This window comes from Nanorana parkeri, unplaced genomic scaffold, assembly GCF_000935625.1.
Source record: "Nanorana parkeri isolate BGI_ZX_2015 unplaced genomic scaffold, ASM93562v1 scaffold885, whole genome shotgun sequence".
Lineage (NCBI taxonomy): Eukaryota > Metazoa > Chordata > Amphibia > Anura > Dicroglossidae > Nanorana > Nanorana parkeri.
Window position 1 is genome coordinate 417,575 of NW_017307153.1, and position 24,628 is coordinate 442,202.

Consider the following 24,628-nt stretch of genomic DNA (forward strand, 5'->3'; position numbering starts at 1 on the left):
GGGGGGGGGGGTACAATAACCAGCCTGGTATTGGCTATTGCATTTTAAAATATCCAATAGCAGGCTGTCTATTGTTACACGTGTCCATTCCTTTTCCACTTGATGAAACTGTTTGCTTTTGGTGGTATATCTCAGTGTAAGATGTCCATGCTCTTTATGTGTTTTACAAATAATGCTCTCACCAGACCCACACAGAAGTTTTCCCTTTCAATGTAAGAAGAGAATGTCCGTTCTGTGTGAAGGCAAGATTTACAGCTTCTCTCCCCCGTGAGCACATTGAACAGACATTGTCTTCTTACAATGAGAGTGAAAACTGCTGTGCAGCAAGGAGCACGGGCATCTCACTCTGAGATATATCACCAAAAGGAAACCGATTCATAAAGTGGAAAAGGACAGGACACGGAGGAGCAGCAGCAGCTAAGATACAGGGGGGAGGGGGGCAGCGGGGGATTTCACAGCTGCAGTCTCTTCTGCCTTCTTGTGCCAGATTCAGAGAAGATACAGGGGGGAGGGGGGCAGCGGGGGATTTCACAGCTGCAGTCTCTTCTGCCTTCTCGTGCTGGCTACAGAGGTCTGTGAAAGGGACCCTGAGCTCTGCAGCCAGCACCAGCAGGGAGAAGAGACTGTCCACACAACACTTACCCCCGCCATGCTGTCACACTTCCGGAGAGGTCAGAGCAGAGAGGGAGCCTCGTTTGGTGGAGGGGTTATGGGGGTCAATGGCCGAAGCTAGTTAAAAAAATTTAAACGGCCAGTATCTGATCTAGGCATCGGGGCATTTTCAGGAGTACAAGTACTCCTGAAAATGCCCTGTATCGGCCCCGATACCGGTACTAGCATCAGTATCGGGACATTCCTAAGCAAAACAATTTAAAAAATGGCTCCTTAAAGAAACTGTCTTCTGATGTTGGTCATATTTAACAATGCATTTTTCTTCTAAAGCACATAATATTTGATGCTCAAAATAAAATAGATAATAATACAAATGTAGACAAATATGATTAAAAATGTAAATTTGAAGATTACCAGCTGGAACTGCTGGATTTGAGGGAGTTGGCTCAGCATTGCGATCTGCTGAGGAGAGAGCTGAGGCCCCATGTTAAACAGTCCTGGGCTCATGTTACTGTTGGGGAACTGCTTCAGCATAGAGGCCGAGACCTGTGACAGGGAGAGAAAATAAATAATCTCAGATTATAAAACTTTGCAGTAATAATTAAAAAAATGCAAATCTAAACAAATATATTCCTAAATATGTCTATAAAATAAAAGCAGGCTATGACCCACCTGTGGAGAGAGGAACTGGGGAGGCACTTGTGCCCGGAGGTTGGGAGAGGAGTTGAGCGATGGCACAGGGTTGTGCATGCCTCGCGATTGTGCACCGCTGTTCCCAAACAGACCGTGATTGCCACCCTGAAGAGATAAAAGATGTTTGATTACATTTGTGAAGGCTGCGAGATCCCAGGTTTACCACACCTACAGCCTGTCTGAGTGAGTTTACATAGCAAATAATGCCACTTCATATGTAGCACAGCCATGGATTGATTGCAAAACAGGTACACAGAACATAAAGCCCCCGATCCCTGGTTTAAGCAACAATGCAAGCTCAAGTAAATAAGGTGCACTAACCCCTCTCCTACTGGCTGAAACAAACATTTAAACACGACAGGTATCCAGATATTTTGAAGGACACACAACCTGCACTATTCTATCACCTTGATGAATAACAACAAATTCGCCAAAACTTTAACACTCCTGGATTGCTATATGCCAAAAACATCTTCTTGAATTGGTTTTCATTATGTCTTTTTTGCCTTTTCCAGCCACATTTCTTGCTTTTAACATTAGATGATTGATTAGTATTTGCAACTGTGTTTGTGGTGGTGCTGAACACGAAGGGTAGAAACAGATTAAGCCTATGACCAGTTACTTAAAAATTCAGCAGATTCCAATACATTTAACTGGTACAATAAAAATCCAAATGTATAAAGTAAACCTGTACCAAAGACCATGCACACTGAAATTATTACCTACTCCTTCCCCTTTAATATCCATATTCTGTAAACAGGATTGCAGCCCTGCAGAATTTCGCTCGCAAATGGTGAGTACTCATTGGTCAGCGTGGTCAGACCAAGAAGTTCTCATCATTTTAAATACATACTGCAGGACTGCAATCCTGTATACGGAGAACGGATGTTACAACGGCAGGGGAGTGATCGTTGACAGGTAAGAGCAGCGGGGAATGGGGGCAAATTGCTGGGGGTTATTTATTCCATTCCACATGAAAAATATGATCTGGCTGACAGGTAAGCCGTGGACCTAGGACGTGGGGCTTTATCCCACCCATAGCTCTACTAAGCCTCTGTGCTCCAGAGGTCAGTTTCTTCCATAGCAGACACAAACCTTGGAGCCGTTCACCATGTGTAGGTGATGCGTATACATAATCCTTGCCAGGTGGTGCCTCACAATATACATACAAAAACACACGCACACACCTACAAGTGATTGAACAATTTTAGTTCAACATCATTCATTTCACTTGTTTGCACCTTAAAAAACAATCTTACAATATAAGCAATCATATTTGGTTTACGCATGCTGAAAAAAAACAACACAGGTGTAATTTGGTCCATGGAGGCAAACTAGGAATAATAGAAGTCGTCGATCTTGGAACCTTGCTGTTTTACACTATGCCATTTTTGTGTGGTGTACAAGACACTGCTGAGGCAGAGCAGCCCCTGTAATAAAGCAACACACAGCACTTCACATAATTTCTAGGAGGTACAATATTGCAAATCAGCACCTGGATGCAGTCAACATGTTAGGCTTCAGCCCGGGATCAAACTATTGTAGTAAGAGTGTTACTGCAATACATGATAGTGCACTATGCATGTGTTGGTGCGTTGTGGTGCCATCCATTATGAACAACATCTCAAGGCACCTGATGCAATTCTAAAAAAGGTTTAGGTGTGGTTTTGGTCACACAGGGGTGCGTTGCCAGCCTATTCAAATAATTAAGCTACCCTAATGAAAAACGCACATTAACGTGTTTGTGTTAACACACCTTGAAAGTGTGAACTTGGCCTTGAATTTGTTGGTTACCAAGAACAGTGGGCAATGACAGTTTACTTTCTTAAGGTGCCCATACACCTTACAATTTATCTGCAGATTTTCTGTGGTCAGATGGAAAAAGTGCAACAGATTGGCCCAGGTGGAGATTACTCCATCCACACAGTTAAGTGTAAATGGAGGAATCTGTTGCACCTATTCCATCTGACCACAGAAAATCTGCAGATAATTGTAAGTCGTATGGCCAGCTTTAGATATGCCATTTCCCACCAAAATTCTAGCAATGCCAAGCTTCAGAGAAAGAACTTTTCAAGACCTTTTGTTTTTGGAAAAGAACTCTAAATTGGCCACAGAGTTTTTTTTTTTTTTTTAGTACAATCAATTGTAAGGAATGCTCCGAATGTCTACTTCACCCACAGATATCAAACAACGTTTGCATGGTATTGGACAATTTAAAAAAAATCTTTTCCGACAAGGATAATAAATACAATATTAATAAAATAAAAAGCATTAAGAATGTATTTCCATATTACTAATGTAGAAGGCAGGGACTCTGCAGAAAAAACATTTATTTAGCCACAAAGTGGTCGTAGCAGGTCATGATGCCAGCTTACTATCTAAAAAAACGTATTAATTACAATCAAGCAGATTAAAAAAATATACTTTACAAATACTTTAAAAAAATTAAAAAATGTTTCCTGTAGTTTTTTTAAAGTAATTTAGCGTTTTGAATAAATATGGTTTGTCATGCAGCCAATAATCTGAATTAGGTATACGTATGCATTCTAAAAAAGGAGAAGTTAGTAACTACCAATGTTAAGGCTTCTTGAATCCCGTTGCTACTACCCTGTTTCCCTGAAAATAAGACCTACCCCAAAAATAAGACCTAGTACTATTTTTGGGAATTGCTAAAATATAAGACCTACCCCGAAAATAAGACCTAGTTGTGACCATTGCCAGGGCTGGTGGTGGCATAAGGGGGGACTTGAAGAGCCGCGGGAGAGAATCAGCGGTGCCAATGAAGCCAGCGCTAGAGGAAGCGAAGCAGCACCAGAGTTAGCAGAGCCGCATAAGCTGATCCTTCTTCTATAGCGCCGGCTCCTGTCACAGGCGGAGTGATACCAAATGCACTCCGCCTGTGAGGAATCGATAGTGAAAGCGCGCTTTGCTTTTTCTGGTTACCAAATTGCTCTTAGAAAGATACGGCACCCCTGATTGCCCTGATCACCCTATTATTAACTTTGCCATTTTGGATTATTTAATTTGGATTTGCATTTACTTTGGATTGTTATACATTAAAAAAAATAAGACCTCCCCCGAAAATAAGACCTAGTGTGTTTTTTTTGAGCCAAAAAAAATATAAGACAGTGTCTTATTTTCGGGGAAAGACGGTAATGCAACTCAGGAAAACCTGCCCCCCGAAGGTGATCTAAAAAGCACACAAGGACTCTTACTTGTCTAGCAGCGAAGGTTTGGGGGTTGAGGCCCGAACCGATAGCCCCCAGGCCCACGGAAGGGAGCGAGGAGCCGGAGGGAGATAGCTTGTAGCTGGGGGAGGGAGAAAAGGGAGAGCACGGAGCCTCGTCCCCAAGGCACCCGTCTTGATTGGAGAAAGGCAAAGTCAGCTAAAGCCAGTCAGTGGGTGTTGGTTAGTGATGCAGCAGAAGGCAAGGGAAAAGGAGAGACAGACAGAGAAATTCTATTGAATGCAAATTAAAGATGCGTCAGTGATCTAAACAACCTCAGAAATCTACCACATTCATTCATATTTCAATGCAAGACAGCAAATAAAAAAAAACAACCTAAAAAGATCTAAATAGGTGATGGTCAAAACTTTTAACCTACTCAATTTTTGATTATTAAATTGTAATCTAAATCTTAGTTTAAGTTTCTTTGAACTAAAAAGATACCATGCATGGGCCAGTTATCCATATTAGGACATTTTAGACTTGATCCTGGGTATTAGTGAAAGCCAAGCCCAGTCAATCAAGTTTCTCCTTGGTATTGCATGTGTGTTCTGGAGAACCTTTTTGTAGAAATCCTGCAACTCCATCTGTGTATATAGAACTGTGCAAATGTTTTCAATTTGGGTGCCAAATTTCCAGATTTGCCTATTTGGGTTTACTTGAGAGCTAAAAGGTAACTCAACTTTCCCAGGTGAATTTAGGAAATTGGAACTATTCCTTCCAATCTGGCCCCCTTCTCTCCCTCCCGCGGTACTTACTTTTGTCTGAACGCTCCTTCCCCCCTGCTGGTACACTATGCGTAGTCTATACATGGCAGTTCAGCCCTGCGCTCTGTATTACGAATTTTGCTCGCAATTGGCGAATACTCATTAGGAATTAGAAGTACTTCTTAGTTCTGGCCTCCTTCTCTTTGAGCTGTTCAACTTCTGATCCCTCCATGATGGTCGATTGTAAGCCATGGCATTGTCTGACTGAATCCTGGTCGGGAGACCCTGTACCTGAGGGGTCCAGCTTTAAAGAGAAAACTGAATTGCCCTGAGTGTCAGGGGTCCACCGAGATGGATCTGTATAGCAACCTGCAGAAACTTCACCCAATGCACCAAGAAAAAAGGTGAGTGTCCCAAACAGGAACCAATTCCCTGAGCATATTACAGCACAGCCCTGCATGTTCCTTCCGGTGGAGTACGATCCTCTCAAAGCTCAAGTGATCTGGATACCTGCTGAGATGTATCCAGCATTAGAGAGAACTTAACTTGACCAATCAAAAAAAAAAAAAAGAAAATTTTTTTTATTTCTACTGGAAAACAGCTTTAAAATTTTCCATTGGCAGCATTTTGTTCTATATCTTGATAAGTGAAAAAATACCTGTTGATCTGGTCAAAAAATCTGAGCTGTACCTGTGTGCACTTTCAGTGTCATTTCAAACAACCTTTCTAGCTCATATCTCGGACTACATACCTTTATGTTGTAAAAATCTGAGAGAGAGAGAGTGGCGGAGACGTTTAGCAAAAGAAAACTGGGAGGGCTGGCACCATTTCACAAAGAGGCTGTGTGTTGTCAGGCCACAACAGGACTTAGAAACTCAGGGCGTTTCTGGCAGATCAACAGGTAGTTTTCTGTACTTGCCAGGTCTTTGAAAGGATAAAACATGGGAAATGTGCATGTATTGCAAAAACGTACTCCTTTTGTTTTTTAACATAAGCTTTCATAATTCCTTAGTCTAACAGCGTAAACCAGTGAAGGTTATATAATGCTATATAATCAACATGTGCAAATAATTACAACGGCCTGCAAATCAAAACTGGTAAATGGTGAAGCAAAATCTTGTATCACTATAAAGTCTCAACATTTATAGTAAAGCAAGCACAGAAAACAAAATAAAAGCAAATGTGAAAGAAAAAAAAACAAAAATCAAAAACTACCATTACATGACCGTAAAGGAAAAGAAAATTTGTGAAAAAATCCATCCACCAAAAACCTTCATTTCAGCTGTGGGTGCTGGGTGAACTATGAACTGGACACAGTGATAGGAATTTATCAAAACTGGAGCAGACAAAATCTGGAGCAGCTGTGCATGGCAACCAATCAGCTTCTCTCTTTCAATTTCAAATCTTAACCAAACTAAAGAGAGAAGCTGATTGGTTGCCCAGGGCAACTGCTCCAGATTTTGTTTGCTCCAGTTTTAATAAATTCCCCCCATATGTTCCCTTTCACTTTGAAACTGTACATAGAAGTTCAAAAAGCTTGCTACACTGATATCTAAAAAGGTAAGATTGTTTTTTGTTAATTATTTTTAGATATGCTGTGTGAATAGCAACACACAAATATAGTGAGGATTTCTCAAATATAAATGCACAAGTGGAGATACACTTTAGGATTACACAGGCAAGGTCTTATTGTTAAACTGAACTCTTCTCAGTGTAGATCATCTCTTCCACATGCTATGGTATTTTGTGTGCCCAGGCACAACAGACCTGGCACTTAACGATAAACAAATCATACCCATAACCCCCCTTTCCCCAGCATATGCAGAATAGAATGCCTATTTTGTGAAGGGGGATGATCTAACACAGCAATACTCACCTTTCTTCAGGATCCAGCAGCAGGCGAAGCGCTGTCCTCTTCTTTCATGACCCATGAAAGAAGAGGGCCATCAGTGGCTGCAGATCCTGCATTGGTTTTGAGGGCATTGGCAGCAGGGGTTTCTGGGTGACAAGTAGGAGGGGTTTCTGGAGACCTATCTTCACTACCATAATGGGTGGGGAGAAGACTAGTGGAGTAAGGAGTAAGTTTTTCTCAGTGTTTGATAATCCCCCCCCTGACAAAACAAGCATTATATTCTTCAGCAGCTAAGGAAAGTGGAGCAGCACAATTTATTATATATAACTGGATCACACATCTTGGTATGAAATTTTAATATTTAGCCTAAAGCCACTTGTGGATGCTCACCTTCTCAAAATAAGGCCCGCTGTCTGCGGCTCCCATCTCTTTGGAATTGGGCAGACGGAAACCGGACCGTTCCTTCCGCATCATGTCATTAAAATCCCCGAGATTACCTCCCCTCTTGTCTGCCTCAAACTTCTTTTCTGGAAGAACACCTGCGGGCCAAGCAAAGATGGTTATTTGTTATATTTTCAAGTACAATATATGGAATACAGCAGCTCTAGTACATTCAGGCACCACAAACACACAGAAGGCAAAAACTTACCAACAGGGTGGTCCATCTTACTAGCAGATGGGTCATCCACTTGGCTCTGTACAGCAGACAATAAGAATGGATGAATTGGCCGTGAATTTAAAATGGAAGACAATTTATCTCAGGTACTAATATTACTACTCTACTGTCATAGAAATATGGACTACAGTATAATTAGTCATAGAACAATATAGGGACGTGCGAGTAGAACTATAGAAATAAAGTTTCTTGCATTTCATGCAATTAGAAAATATAAAGATATGTACAATGGTCAACTACCATTTTTCTAAATTCATATTCACTCTTGACACCTGTCTACTGGAGACTGCCCTGAATATTTGCAGGCCATGGGAAAGTAAGTATAATGACTCTTACAGGGATTTTTAGTTTTGCAACACATTTGCTTTAAGGTATCCAGAAAAAAGGGGGTGTATGACCAGCTGGCAATGTGATAGGAAGCACACTCAGAAAGTTCCAGTCAGGGAACCTACAACATTCTGCGCTCTTTTACAGCCATTCAGTCTCAAGCTGCTCTGCCATCCCTCTGTCCATAGGCTGCACCAACTAATATTTTTTTTGATAATATTTTTCAATGTTTGTCTTGTTCATGTCAGTGACAGCACTTAGAGTGGGCTTCCTGTCATGACAACGCAAAGCCTCTAATAATTTGCAGAAATGGTGTCAATCCACAATGCACAGTAGGTCCTGCAGGACACTGATACCATGGACATTGTCCCCAAATTCAGCACACATATGCCTTCCTATGCACTCTTCCCTAGCCTTCTGCATTGCGCTGTCATGGACTACTATATGCACACAGTGATCCGGCATATATGGCAAACGTGTATATATATTGGAATTGTTTTTTTCTTTTACACAAACTTGGCTATAATTCTTACCAGTAATCCCATGTTTGAGAACTGTTTGGACAAAGGGTTTATCCAGGAATCATTGTTCCCCCCTTTAAGGGAACCCTGCAAAAGAAAGGGAATTTATACTTTTGTGAATAAACAAAAATTTTAAAAAACGGTAACATGCAAAAAGCAAAATATGTTTCTATGTGGAATGTAAACGTTTGTCCTTGTCAAGTACGAACTAACAAAAGGTGCAACAGATTGGGGCAACAATCAAGAGTTGTAAGTGTTTATGACCGATAGAGCTTTGAACAGAAGCACTTTCGGCAGTCTAGCATTTTCTGTCATCTTGGGAAGTTTCTGTGTGGCTGATTGCAGTACAAAAAGGAGGAAAGGATAGTTTGCTTCCTCCATAGAATAGTACAATCTATTGTAAGTTCAGTCCAGAAAGAGTTTGGTGAGTACCATTGGTAGTAAGGTTTGGCAGATCTCTCATCTCCTTCCATTCTACTTATAAAACCAGCCTATCTATGCCCCCTTAATCTTTCAGCAGTACAATCTGCTTTATAGGCGGTCAAAATTAACACTGTTACTTGCAGCATTGGGGACCTGGGTCTCACCAAGGGAATATCTTTAAGAGGTTTGCATATTCTTCTCATGTTGGGTGGGTTTCCTCTAGGTGCACTTTCTACTCACAATCCAACAGGATTATAATGAAATACAAAGCATCTACTTAAATGTCCATGAAAAATCTCTTAGCTGAATAGATGTACAAATGTAAAAACATTGTAGAGCAGGGCCTGATACAAACATTTAAAGTATCTCTGTAAAATAACATAAAATACACTGTTACCATACTTTATGTCTAAGGCCTTGTTCACCCCAAATGCAGACCAGATCTGCATGAGTTTCTGCACACGCAGTGCAGTGGGTAGCGCCGCGTTTTTGATGCGTTCTGGGCTGTTTTTTTTTAGTTTAAAATGGGCTTTCAGTGTGTTCCAGGGCGTTTGCATGCGTTTTTGATGTGTTCCAGAGCAGATCCAGAGCAGGTAAATAGGGCCTGCTGCATTTTTTTTACCTGCTCTGGAACGGAACGCTGCGATGTGAACTGGAGCTAAAAATACCATTGGAATACATTGGACGCAGTTTTGCTCCGGTCTGTAACTGCTCTGCTCCTGGAACGCGCTTGGTGTGAACAAGGCCTAAAAAGGACTCCAAGGATGATGATCCCCACCTAATGTGCAAAGGATCTTAATGATGATGATCCTCACCTAATCAGGCCAGTTATAACTGAAACGGGCAATAATATGTTTATTACGCACTTCCCTCACCTCTCCAGACATCATCGCCTAGCTGATCTTCAACAGATGAAGCATCAAAACAGTAAAACTTTACCAGGTGATTGTTATTTTCATCCATAAATAAGACTAAATGAGGGCCTGTTCACAGAAGAGCCAAGTGATTAAACACATGGTACCGTGCAGCACACCTACTGTGCAGGAGGTGCATCGTGTTGCCAATCATTTGAATTTGGATTGACCACGCCACAACATGTGGTACCGCAATTCCATGCATTGCGATGTGGCTGAAAAAAAGTAGTACATGCACTACTTTTTTCAACCACAACACATGGTATTGCAGTGCCACATAATGCGGCACGGTCAATCGCATTGCAAGTGTGAGGTGAGTTTGGGGTGCCACTGAAATGAATGGCAATGCAACGTATGACACTGCAATGTGTATTGCGTAGTACTGTGCGTTAATCACACGGGCCTGGTGTGAACAAGCCCTAAAATATCTGGTAAGGCATAAATGATTCTATTCTGTATGGAAATTTCATCTTGATATTTTAAGTTCTGTAACCAACAGGCATTTCATCAGAGAAGAAAATTGATAAGGACGTGAAAAGAGCTTAAATTTCACTGTGCAGGCTCAAATGGAGAATACCAATAATGTCATGTGATTTTTTTTTTTAAATGACACATTTTGTTAAAGGTCTATTTATAAATGTTTTCACACAAGAATTATACAATGTTAATCCAGGATTTACACATCTGTCCAATTGAATCCACTTTGAAACATTATGAATCATGGGTGAAGGGTGTGTGAACCTTGGGGGATTTTTTTTTCTCTAATAGATCACAAAGTGCTTATTGTAGTGCAAATTCGAAAATGAATGCATTTTTGAGTAAAATCTTTGTGCACTTCTATTTTTAATGCATACAGTACCTATGTTAAAGTGTATATAATACCTTAACGTGAACTTATCTTTTTTGCTCCCTTTTGGTCTGTTAAATGTTAACATTGAAAGCATTTTATTATATTAAAAAGGAGAACTATGAGGCGAGTGCTTTTCACTCACCTCATAGTTCTAGCCGACCTGTGACAATGAGACTGTCACAGGTCGGCTCAGTAGATCGGGAGGTGAGCGAACACATGCCGGTGTTCGCTCACTTCTCGATCCTGTCACGGCTCTCTGCCGTGACAGGGGAGGGGATGGATTCCCCCCTCCGATCCACCAGCGCTGACTGGCGGAACGGACGGGGGAATGGGCGGCTACAGCTGGCTCTGCCTCTAGATAGGCAGAGCCAGCTGTCAATCACACAGCTGGGCGGATCTCAACATCGATGTTGGGATCCGCTCCGGCGTCTCAGTATACCGCAAGCTGTAGCTCGCGGTATACTGAGCTTAGGGTGACGGGAGGACGCTAGTTTGTGTCCTCCAGTTACCCTAAGGAGAACTATGGGGAAAAGCCCTGACCCCATAGTTCTCCTTTAAATATTCCATAAGTGCAGAAAAAGACCTGCTAGATATCTTGTGAACTGATATTTTCCTGTGCAGCACTGTTATCAATTGAAACACATTATAATAGTGAAAAAGAAAATCAATATATACAACACTTATCACTAATAATGAACAAGCCCAAGCAAGTAATAAAATATTAGCAGCAACCTAAATACAAAATGCAAACATTTTTTGGATGTGCCAGCTGGGACAGAGAACACGTTTGTAAATAAAAATAATCCTTGCAACACTTTATTCATAATGAAAACCTGCCCTTGCAACTGCTTCTTATAGAACTGCTGCAACATTACTACCAGATGGCCGAACTCCACATTCCTTGTTTGAATTTCCAATTAATTTAGCTTATGAGGATTACCCTTTTTATAATATTAAAAAAATACACCAGAAGCTTTAGGTTAAGTTCACACATTTCATAACTGCAATCTTGAACAAGCTACTGAAAATCCAGTCATTTTTCCATTTATTTTTTTTAAGAACCTTTCTGGGATGCTCTCCATGTATTTGATGCTGGGAGTACCTATTTTGCTTATCATTAGTTTGAAACCTCCAAAACTGTGTAATGGTGCCAGACTTCAAATCATAAGCTTGCATCCAAACATTGTGCATGCATCTATAATTGGAGGTGCATATCATGCACATTCTTTCCCAAGGATCCCTTTATTTCCAACATATTTTTCATGTACAATTTAAAAGGTGGCAGCTTTCCCAGAGATTATTTTTAGTAGTGGTTGTAGTAGTACCTATTAAGAAAGCTCAAGGTCAAACTCTGAATGTTGTTTGGGATTCATATGAAATCTCCATACTTTTCGTATGGCCAATTATATGTTGCCATTTCTTGGGTAGGAGATCAAAAAAATATCTATATTTTGACAAATTCAGATAACTACCCAAAACTGTAGTTAATATGGAAATCTTTTTAAATATTTCAATATTTGTAATATGACTGTTCAATGAACGGGCACACTTTGCCAGTATATTTTTTTTATTTTAGGTTTAGATACACTTTAGGAGTTGCATATACAAACTGATAACATGCACCCAAGACACTGACAACTCATCAGTAAGTACTCTAAGACAGCTACCAACACATACTTTAATGTCAAACTTAGCATTGGCAGAAACAGTTTAAGGCTCGGTTCACACCTAGGTGTTGCCGAAACGCAAAAAAAAAACCTGTGAAACGCGCTTGCGTTACCATTATTAGTTAATGGCACCCTCAGACGTGGCCAGGAGTACATGGTTTCCTCCTCTGCATTTGTGCACATTAAAATGCGCACAAAAGTGGAAGAAAAAACGCAGAATACATGTTGCAGATTTTGCACTACTTTTCCGCGTATAGGAAACTATTGAAACGAATGGCAAACATGGAGACCAAATGTACGCAGTACGCCTAGGTGTGAACTAAGCCTTATAAAATGGAGATGCTCTGGGTTCAAGTAATGAACTTGCTGTTACCAGGACATTTCTAAATGTATACTAGGATAATGAATGCCTTGTTCACACCAAGCCCGTTCCAGGAGCAGAGCAGTTACACACCGGATCAAAACTGCGTCCAATGTATTCCAAATGGTATTTTGGGCTCTAGTTCACACCGCAGCGTTGAGTTCCAGAGCATGTAAAACAACTGCAGCAAGCCCTATTTTACCTGCTCTGGAACTCATGCAAATGCATCAAAAACGCATGCAAACACCATGGAACGCACTAAAATCTCATTCTAAACTAAAAAAAAAAAAATGTATACCAAAAACGCAGCACAACCCACTGCACTGCGTGTGCAAAAACTCATGCAAATCTGGTCTGCATTTGGTGTAAACAAGGCCTTAGACAGTTGGAGCTACTAAATCTTTATGCAAGAGGGTTCCAATCCTTTACTCTTCTATGAAGGCTAAAGAATCAGAAGCATCGCACCAGATCCTTCAGAAAGATTACACACTAAAGTAGTGCTGCTGCAAGAGACTAATCAATGATCAGATCTTGCGCAACACCAGTATGCATTTCACAGTGGTCACAATAATGCCACAAAGCTGTTATGGTTCATCTATTTTACCAATATATAGAGCAGAAGCCTTACCTTGATCTGTGGTTTCTTTCCTCCTTGGCCCCACCCTGCTGAGTTGTGGGAGGAGCCACTTCCCTGAGATCCTGCACTGTTCCAGACTCCACCCTCCTCTTCTTCATCCCAACTGCTGTGACGTGTCCCTGTCACCGGTGCTTCATTCTCTCCCCAGCCATCTTGCATAGATTTTGTACCTGTGCACATCAGAAATAAAATGAGACTTATTTCCTTTCATTTCTATTATCGGAGGGTACATAAAATAGTAAAAAAAATGTACAGATGTGCAACAAACAATGCACATCATGAGTTTATAGCAGTAAGGACAACAAACTACAATATTTAATCAATTTCCATTTAGGATATAAAATATTCCAGCATCTGTCACGGTCTACATAGATATAACATAGTCATGTATCCATGAGGATCTAAACGTGTCTCTTGTGTTTTTAAGTAAGGCTATTGGGTTATTGATTAGCATAATATCTTGCACAAACAAGAAGGCCGTGGTAGTTGGGATTACTTGTAGTCACAGAGCAGGTATACAGGCCCTGGCCACATTTAACAACTGCATTGTTAAGGACAATTTTATTTAGATATTTGTATATCATTGTGATGGAGGAGATAAGAGACCAGGGGGCTCTTCCATGCCAATGCCTATAGCATAGTGAATCATTTCGCTGAGTTCCAGAAAAATGTGATTTGTAGACACCTCCGGTGTAGTGGTCACTCTGTACAAGTGGGATAGGATTTTGTACCCCGGTTCATTAAAATTCCTACTGAGTATTTGTGTGCAAAGAGAGCCATTCTCGTGGTTCAGGTGTGAATTGTGTTGCCTTCCTATTTTCTGACATAGAATGGAGTAAAGCCTTCTACTTTAGACTTTTTTTATATGGTGGATATAGAATACCAAAAGGATCTTGAGATCTGCATATGTCCTCAAAGGTGGTGAAGGCTCAATTTATGTCTTCTGGAATGGAAGACAAAAATTGGTGTCAATTCCTGATTTCCAGTGGCGAGTTATGGTTCCAATTTCCTCTGGCATAAGTCATAGTGATGGGAATAGAAAGTCTATGACTCTTAATTTATCTTTGATGTGAAAAGCCATGGTTCCCCTTGGTCAGAAGGCAGAAAGGTTTCTTCACTGATGGTGAATTGGAAAAAGCCAGGCGAAGCCTCAGAATGAAATTGAGGCGTCTCCTCTTTCCATATTTACACATGCATTTTTTGGTGGCAACACCAGTCAACAAGCCTGGAAAGGCTTTATAGTATTAACAAAACCCCAAAGTTTGAAGTGTGTCAGCAGGATGTGGTTTTAATTGGGCCACCCCACAGTCATTAGAAAATATAAATGATCAACTAAGTTGTTAAGGAGTATGAAAAATACTGTTTAGGAAAGCCTGTAGGACATAAAAGATGTGGAGCAAGATTGTGGCTACATTGCGTAACACCAGCCAAACTAATATCAACTTTTTCTTGTTGGAGTTTCCACTATCTTACCCTTGAAACTAGCTTGTAATGAGTACACTAAGTGACTGCCTGCAATGGTTTACAGCGAATTAGATTAAGGTAAATTGAACTTTCTGTCTTTAAGCTGAAGCATTAACATTAGCAATTGACTGCATTGGTTTTACTTGTTGCTTGGAATTCTATATTTACTTTTCGCTCTCTCCTGGCTCTGTTCTGTAAATTCATTGCTTAAAAAAGGTAATTTTGTTGCCTCGTTTCTTTGTTGGGAAAAATATGACTATCCTCTTGCTTGAATAGAAGGCCAAGCAGTCAATGTCCCAGTCAAAGCTACAGGGAAATTTCTAAGTATAGGATGAAAATATTATTTAAAGCATATCTAAAACTGAAAACAGAAATTTTATATATTGCAGCGTACCAATCTATATATGTTGTGGCTGCACTGTTTTGTTCTCATGCTCTATTTTACCTGGCAATCGTGTGAATAACGGTCCTCCTTCCCTGGGAGCTAACGCTCACTTCCCCATTGCATCTTTTTGGGTCTGCTCAAATTTATTAATCCCCTCCCTCATTGTTTTATGCTTCGAGGTCACCTCACAGGAAGTGATAAGGTTACTGAATTTCTGTATGGATAACAGGTATTTTCTTTACATGCTAACAATGCTCTTAGCTAGAAAAAAAAACAAAAAACAAAATGCAGCAACCCCATGTAAGGACTGGTCAGTTGCAATATATTACATTTTTCACCAGTCCATCTTTTGCTGACTGCTGGTCTGACAAAAGAATAATCAATACGCACAGTGTCACAGAATGAATGAAGGAGAAGCAGCACAATCCTTGCACTGCAGGTCCTCAAGTAGAGATTTCTTTCCAGTGACAGTAAGAAGCACAATAGAGCTCTAAATGTCAAAAGACTAGCAGTCAAAGACAAAAGGGGGGAATTTATCAAAAAACTGGAGCAGTTGTGCACGGCAACCAATCAGCTTCTCTTCAGTTTGTTCAGTTAAGATTTGAAAATTAATAAGAGAAGCTGATTGGTTGCCATGCACATCCGTTTCAGTTTTTGTCTGCTCCAGTTTTGATAAATTCCCCTCAAAGTGTCTTAGACCTGACACTGCAGATATATTTCAATGAGGCTGCAGGCATGAAAAAATGCATTCCAAGATTTAAAAAAAAAAGGAATTCAAGACAAAAAAAAGATGTTTATTGCATCAGTTTCTTGGAGTACATCACTAGACATAGGGAGTTAATTCTTATGGATGGGTTATGCAGCTACCCTCAAGTGATTGGACACTGGCAAATTAAAGTGGCTAGGGCAACCCTGTAAAACTCCTCCCAGCCTGCCTCAGCTTCGGAGCAAACAGTACAAGAGTGGATCATAAAAACAGAGAGGAGGATCCTGAGATGCACTCCAAAAATTGGATTTTACAGGTAAAGGAGCCCATACACCTTCCGATTATCGTACGATAATCGCGTGAAATCCCGCGATCGTACGATAAATCGCAAGGTGTATGGAAGGCGTGCGACTTTTTACTATACGGTCGCACGTCTTTTGTCGAACCAGCAGGCTAGAAAACCCGCCGAGAATGCTGATCCAGGTAAGGCTAGGCTTCACTCTCCCCAATTACATCCCAGGTGCAGGCTCGACTTGTCTCCACCAAAAGCAGTCAGTGATAGAAGCAACAGAAACACTGCATACCAATATGCAAAATAACGATTCCTTTATTAAACAGCCAGCAGGAAAACAACTCTAATTTAGAGTAAGAGTTTGTTCCTGCTGGCTGTTTCATAAAGGAATCATTATTTTGCATCATAGTGTGCGGCATACTTGTTGTGCAGAAAAAAGGATCTACTTCTCTCAGAGCAGAAAGACAGCATCCATCACTTAATAATGCTTGCAAAAAACTGAGCCGGAATGGGAGAGGTTATATGGGCTGTCCTAAAAGCTTTTATTTGTCAGTGTACAATCACCTAAAGGTAGTAGCATAACCCATTCGCTCAAGAATGAGCTTCCTGTGTCTTGTAAAGAACATTTGTCAGATTACTGCTTAGGCACAATTGACATGTTTAGATGTTCCTTTTAAATATATATTTTAATCATAAAAAGCCTGCACATTTGCATAACTTACCAGTTTTCATGGCACTAGGAGCTACAGGGGGTGCATTTCCCCAGCCTGGGGTTGGAGGTCCAGTTTCTTCTGCTTCCCCCCATCCAGAAACAGGTTCAGATGGCTCACCCCAAGCTGCAGTGCCATTGTCACCTGGGGGGCCCTTATTCTTGCCCCAAACTAAAAAAAAAGGTAAATGTATTAACACATTTCAGCTGTAGAAAAGTGAGTACCATCTTCTAGATATTATCAAATCTAGGTGCATACAAAGAACACACCCCACCTTAAAGTGACCCTGTCAGGGTAGCAAAAAATCCTAAAAGAAGGTGGCCTGCAGGAGAACAGCTTTTATATTCACTTCCCTGGTGGCATACGTTTCCTACCACCACTCCGTTCCATTAATGCAGCCTTCATTGGTCTCTTGAAATTCAACTTTCAGGAGTGTTGGATGCCAATGGGCCAAAGTTCTATCTCCTGACCACTGCATCACCACAGGAATAAGCAATGAAGTAGGGGTCACAGGATGGAACCAAGGCACACTGTGGCAGACACTGGCATCTGTTCCTCCCAGAAGTGTTGAATGCCAAAGAGACTGCAGCACATCTCTCGGTATTTGTGTTTTCACCAACTAACACAGTAGTAAGCTAGGAGGCAGCAGTAGGAATCACAGTGCAAGGCAGGGGACACACTATCTGGCATACCCATGGAACTGCAGCAGTGCTGGTAGTGGTACCTCTGCTACAGTGAGATTGTCAAGTATTCTTGTGCAACTTCTTTTCGCTAACGAAAGGGTGCGTTGCACCTACAAAATTTCACGTTATCTGTCTTTTTCAAATGTTGAGAGACTGTTAATTTTGAAAGGGTTGCCTTACACAATGCACCTCAATGCACAGAAATGTATGTATAGCAGGTCACTGGGTTTCAGCAGCAACATTCCTTACAGTTAGTAGGCAGCAGAGCAAAGTGAAACAAGTCATTTTCCACTAACAGGAAAATGCTATGTTGCTGCTTCTAATGGCCGTGATTTAACAGAAGCACAAGGAATTAAGTGCTCATGGTTGTGCTTTCGCTTTACAGGAGGAGTACAAAATGAACTGGTCAGACATTCTTAGGACAAGCAAACAGTCAAGATATTAGTCACGTTTAAAGTGGCCACTTTAATATTTGCTAACCAATGCATATACTTTTTTTCTGCAAATGTATTCTGACACTTAAACAAAAGTCACTGAAATAATAATATTTTCAATGTGCAAGACGGCACATAATTACAGAGAAATATCTTTTGTATAGCTGGGGATAAAATACGCGATGCACCGATACCACTTTTTCGGTATCAAGTACCAATATTTTTTTTCGGTACTCGCCGATTACGAATACCGATACCGGAAGTCCCATTAAGGAAGCCGGGCACTGTGTAATGACTCGCCGCCCGGCTTCCTGATTGGCCAGGAAGCATGGAGCTGACTTTCTGGCCAATAAACATTTGATGCAAAGTGCATCTACATAGAATCATTACAGATAATGGGCTCAGCAGAGTTTAATCACATATACAAATATGGGCAGGTGGACTCCATATCTTAAGTTGGCCCATATTTACATATGAGCGATTGCTAACAAGCGATTCTTCATTAAATAAAATATTGAAGAATGCAATACAGGTAGTTTTGTTTCTCACTTTGCTAGGGCATCAACAAATGATTATTTTCATAATCGATTAGTTGACTGATTACAATTTCCATTAATTGGGTAAAAAAAATGAAATAAGTACCATCCTTAATTTAATTTTTTAAAAAATCCACAAATGCAGTATTACAAAGTTTACTTCAGAATAAAGCTGCATGCACAATTTTTTGCAACTGTACTGCACTGGAACACACAGCATTGCGGTATCATGTGTTCCAGTGTGGGCGATCACAGTCAGAGGCTGGTTTGGGGTGCCATTGAACAGCTTCAGCCAGGGAAGCTGCCAGTGGCAAGATTCCGCAGACAGCAGCTGAATGTAAATACAGCAGGTAGTGGGCTGGTCCATTTTAATTTGCAATAGCAGGCTGGCTATTTGCACCCACTCACTGCTTGATGTGCCCCCCTCCCAGTGAAGAGGAGAGAACTAGGGGATCCAACGTACTAATTGATAATATTTATCAGAATAGTTGTCAACTCATTCTCATTATCGATTAGTTGGTTGCAGCCCTACACTTTGAAACTGAAAAAGTCCGATCCTCAAGCGCTGACTGGACGAAAGGATGGGGAGAGGGCAGGCACAGCTGACTCTGCCTGTAGATAGGCAGAGCCAGCTGTCAATCAGCTAGCTGGGTGGATCTCGACAGTATTGTTGGGATCCGTCCCGGCTGCAGAGCTCTTGGTATATAGCGAGCTGTACCTCGCTACATACTGAGCTTTGGGTCACGAGAAGATGTTAGTATATGTCCTCCTGTGACCCTTAAGAGTACTATGGAATAAAAAGTTCTCCCCATAGCTCTCATTGAAGGACTTACCTTAAATGATATCTCTTGATCCGATCATCCTCTTTCCAGTAGTTTTCAGAGTCCTTCCAGCACTGGTGCCGTTCTCTGATCCAGCGCAGACTGCTATGTCTTCTGTGTCCCACGGAATCTGTGCACGCTGCCGGGCTGTCTGCATTGTCTTACCCTGTGTCTCCCCTCTTCTCCTGGCCAAAGATCTCCCCATTAACCTTCACGACCGCCAGAGAATCTTCAGCACTTTGGACGGGAGCGAGTGGCGGAGACACAGGTAAGTTTGAACCTATTTGGTAAGTTTAAAATTTTTTATTTTTCTCACATATATCTATTGCTTGCTAGCAGTAGATAAAAATGCAAAAAAACCCAAAGGTTTAATTATACTTTAATATTGTTGTACTTTGATCTTGGAGGTCAGGCAGAATCTTTGACATTTTTCTGGGTTCTTTCCTCACCATTCAGATAATTGTGTCCAGTTATGTGTCCAGTTTTCTGTTGCGGCCACACCCAGGAAAGTTTGTTTTGGTTCCATGGATCTAAATGTCTTGATAGAATTCTAAACCTTGTCTTTTTTCCTTAGTCTATACTATACATGTCTTTCTTCTCTCTTGTTTTATGTTTACTGTGCTGCACATAATGCGGTAGTTTTCTCCAGATTGATGATGAGATTGACAACACCTTGTGACGCCAATAAAATGAATAATCTGCTTGGAATGTAACTAAAATGCAACAATGTCTTTTCACTTCTATAGGTGCCATACAACTTACAACCATCGCACGACTTTCGTTGTGCGATGGTTGTAAGGTAATTAAAATCTCGTACGATCTGCCCATCTTGGGCAGGCAGATCGTACTTGCAATCATCGCAAGCCCTCCCAGCTGAGGGGAGGGCTTCCGATGACTGCAATGCTGAGCGGGCAGTGCGCTTGTGCACACCGACCCGTTCGGCATTTGTCTCCCGAAAATCGTACAATTCTCGGCGGGTTTTCAGGCGTGCTCGGGAGACGAAAGACGTGCGACCGTACAGTAGAAATGGTTGCACGCCTTCCATACAACTGCCGATTATCGTACGATCGCAGGATCACCCACGATTATCGTACCATAATCGGCAGGTGTATGGGCACCTTAAGTGGTATTAATAATAACGCCATTTAATTTGTTTAATTATGTACAATATGGACGTTATAAAGCAAAAGCAAAGTGTCTGCTTTATAAACTATGGAATATTGAATGGTGAATTCCAATTACCTGAATGAGTTTTAACTTCTTTCATTGGATTATTTGCGAAAAAGTGAACGGGTGTCAACACTTTTGATCTCAGCCCACTAAACTCCGGACTAATAGAATCAAGAAAGATATGCATTCTAAAAGTTATATACTCCACAAATAACTGATTAGGCTTTTAATTCAATCAGCAGCTAAGAGGATGTAAACTGATGTTTTAACCCTTTCATTGCCACCGACGTAAGGCAGAACCCAACTGCTTGCAGCTGGCCAAGTCAGCACACCTTATGTAGGTGGTTTACCCCCTCTGCTATAAGCTCATGGTCGCTTTAGCGACCATAAACTTATATCAGAACGGTTCCCCTGACGGTCCCCTGTAAAATAATAGCGGTCATCAGCGGCTGAGAAGCTGCCGATGACAGCAATTAACAAAATTATGTTTAGACCCCTGATATTTCCCTGAAGCTCACCCCCTACAGTAAACAAAATAAAATATAATAAAAAATAAAAATAAACCATAACCCCCCCCAGATAACATACATGTGCACCATATTGTGGTGTACGCCATGTACATGCGCTGCAGTGCGTTGTCAGAATGCATTGCAGTATTTGATTTTTTTTTCGTTTTAAAATCACATTAACTTAACTGTGTGGCAGCGCGTGGCAAACCAGTGTGACGCATCGCGATACGCTGTGCTGTGATTAAATGTACGCCTGTATCATTTTGTCACAACACACACACACACACACACACCAACACAACGCACAAACGATTTTAACACAAGTTGCTTATTTGCAGTTTTGTGTTAATTATTTTACCGTTTCGCAAAAAGGAGCAATTTAGAATTTACAAATATTTGTTATTTCTTAACTCAATAACGTTTTATCTTTTAGATTTAGTTGGAAAAGTATTTTTTTTTGTGCACTGATACTGATTTTAATGAGCTTATATCAATTGAATTGTGTATTTTTATCGGTTTATTTTTAATTTGACAAACATTTGGGATGGGGTGTCGTTTACAAACGCTAGCAATGCAGCAATAAAAAAATCAAAACAATGGGAAAAATTGCAAAAATGGTGTGGCCAACCGACGTTAAAATCGTTTGAGGCCTTGGCAGCGAAAGGGTTAATAAGTAGAAACTGACAGGCTGAACCATCCTTTGGCTTAAATATTGTGTGGGTTCCAAGCTTCTGACAGGTGTACCGAACAATAGCCAAACAAGAGAAATCTCATTATCCCATTTCATCATGTAATGTAAAATAAAAAAAGACTGCAGTGGTGAGAGATCCTCTCATGTGATAGCTGCAGCAGACAGGCAGAGTTGAGCGATTTAGTTCACAAGTTTTAGATATCCAAGATCACTGGCAACTACAAAAATGTATTCAATATTTAATGGATGTTACAATCACTGCCTATAAATTTAGCCAGATAGCACTACTTATATATGTGGTGCCAGTGACTCAGATGATTCTGGAACACACACACATAATTAATTACTTAGGATAAAGGTGCCCATACACCTGCCGATTATCGTACGATAATCGCGGGAAATCCCACGATCTTACGATAATCGGCAGGCGAATGGAAGGGCGTGCGACCGTTTCTACTGTACGGTCCTCGTCTTTTGTCTTACGAGTAGGCTCGAAAATCTGCCGAGAATCGTACAATTGTCGGCGGGTTTGTGGCCTGCTCGTAAGACAAATGCCGCACGGGCCGGTGTGCGCAAGCGCACACTGCCCGTTCAGCATTGCAGTCGTCGGAAGCACGCCCGCTTGCGATGATCACAAGTACGATCTGCCTGTCCAAGATGGGCAGATCGTACGTTTTTTTAATTACCTTACAACCATCGCAAGACGAAAGTCTTGCGATGGTTGTAAGGTGTATGGCCAGCTTAAGAGGTGCATATTTCACCCACTTTGATTATTCATTTTCAAAGCTCAGATTTCTTTTACCAAGTATCAAACAATACCAAGCAGAAAGTGCTGGCATACAACATGAAAACCTACCAAAACTAGACAAAATGTATACATATATTACATTAAAACACCATTTACAGAAAATTGCAAAAATATAAAAACAGAAGAGCACACAACAAGAAAAATCATTTTACACAAACACTATATTGCCAAAAGTATTAGGACACCCATCCAAATCATTGGATTGAGGTGTTCCAATCACCTCCATGGCCACTGGTATATAAAATCAAGCACCTAGGCATGCAGACGCTTCTACAAACATTTGTGAAAGAATGGGTCGCTCTCAGGAGCTCAGTGAATTCAAGTGTGGTACCGAGATAGGTTGCCACCTGTGCAATAAGTCCATTAGTGACATTTCCTTGCTACTAAATATTCCACGGCCATCTGTTAGTGGTATTATAACAAAGTGGAAGCAACTGGGAACAGCAGCAACTCAGCCATGAAGTGGTAGGCCACGTAAAATGACAGAGCGGGGTCGTCACATGCTAAAGCGAAGAGTGCACAGAAGTCGCCAACTGTCTGCAGAGTCAGTAGTTACAGACCTCCAAACTTCATGTGGCCTTCAGATTGGCACAACAACAGTGCGTAGAGAGCTTCATGGAATGGGTTTCCATGGCCGAGCAGCTGCATACAAGCCTTACATCACCAAGTGCAATGCAAAGCGTCAGATACAGTGGTGTAAAGCACGCCGCTACTGGACTCTAGAGAAGTGGAGACGTGTTCTCTGGAGTGACGAATCACGCTTCTCTGTCTGGCAATCCAATGGACGTGTCTGGGTTTGGCGGTTGCCAGGAGAACGGTACTTGCCTGACTGCATTGGGCCAAGTGTAAAGTTTGGTGGAGGGGGGTTTATGGTGTGGGGTTGTTTTTTAGGGGTTGGGCTTGGCCCCTTAGTTCCAGTGAAGGAACTCTTACAGCATCAGCATACCAAGACATTATGGACAATTTCATGCTCCCAACTTTGTGGGAATAGTTTGGGGACGGCCCCTTCCTGTTCCAACATGACTGCGCACCAGTGCACAAAGCAACGTCCATAAAGACATGGATGAGCGAGTTTGGGGTGGAGGAACTGGCCTGCACAGAGTCCTGACCTCAACCCAATAGAACATCTTTGGGAATTAGAGCGGAGACTGCGAGCCAGACCTTCTCATTCAACATCAGTACCTGACCTCACAAATGCGCTTCTGGAAGAATGGTCAAACATTCCCAAAAAGACACACTCCTAAACCTTGTGGACGCCTTCCCAGAAGAGTTGAAGCTGTTATAGCGGCAAAGGGTGGGCCAACTCATTATTGAACCCTACGGACTAAGACTGGGATGCCATTAAAGTTCATGTGCGTGTAAAGGCAGGTGCCCCAATACTTTTGGCAATATAGTGTATGTTGAGCATTACATCAATGATGGAAAATATTGTATTATACTTAGCAGAAACTAAATAACTCTGGGATTGATACACATAACAACATGAATGAAAAAGGAACATGTTCTCAATGTAGAGCTGCAGCTAACTATTATTTTCAAAATCGATTAGTTACCTGATTAAGTTCGATTAACCGGTTAATTGGGATTACATTACACAGCGCAATGCAGAATACTGCCAGCTATAGAGGAATACAACAAATCCTAGCAATAGTACATTATAGCTGGTGGAATTCTGCATTGCGCTGTATAATGCATAATTGCTGGGATTTGTAGTCCTCTATACAGCGCAATGCAGAATACCACCAGCTATAGAGGAGGACAACAAATCCGAGCAATACATTATACATACAGTGGGGACACAGACCACTGAAGCCGGGACAAGCGGGGAGGATAAACCACTGTGGCTGCATCCCATGCACCTCTGCTGCCACCCTGTGTCTCCTCTTTCCCGGCCCGTGCCTCATCAGTCCTGCCCCCCGTGGCTACGCTGCCGACCCGTTCCTTCTCTGCAT

The 24,628-nt window shown here is 41.4% G+C and overlaps 1 protein-coding gene across 1 annotated transcript in view; it reads right to left on the reverse strand.

The window, feature by feature from the left end:
• The window catches only part of TNRC6B (trinucleotide repeat containing 6B), a 132,041-nt gene that overhangs the window by 19,582 nt on the left and 87,831 nt on the right, over positions 1–24,628 (reverse strand). The window contains exons 8-15 of the mRNA XM_018565764.1: positions 17,037–17,195; positions 13,459–13,637; positions 8,628–8,702; positions 7,741–7,786; positions 7,482–7,630; positions 4,521–4,691; positions 1,285–1,410; positions 1,027–1,158 (exon numbers count right to left, since the gene is read on the reverse strand). Coding sequence (XP_018421266.1) covers positions 1,027–1,158; positions 1,285–1,410; positions 4,521–4,691; positions 7,482–7,630; positions 7,741–7,786; positions 8,628–8,702; positions 13,459–13,637; positions 17,037–17,195 — 1,037 coding nt within the window. The remainder of the gene's footprint in view (positions 1–1,026; positions 1,159–1,284; positions 1,411–4,520; positions 4,692–7,481; positions 7,631–7,740; positions 7,787–8,627; positions 8,703–13,458; positions 13,638–17,036; positions 17,196–24,628) is intronic.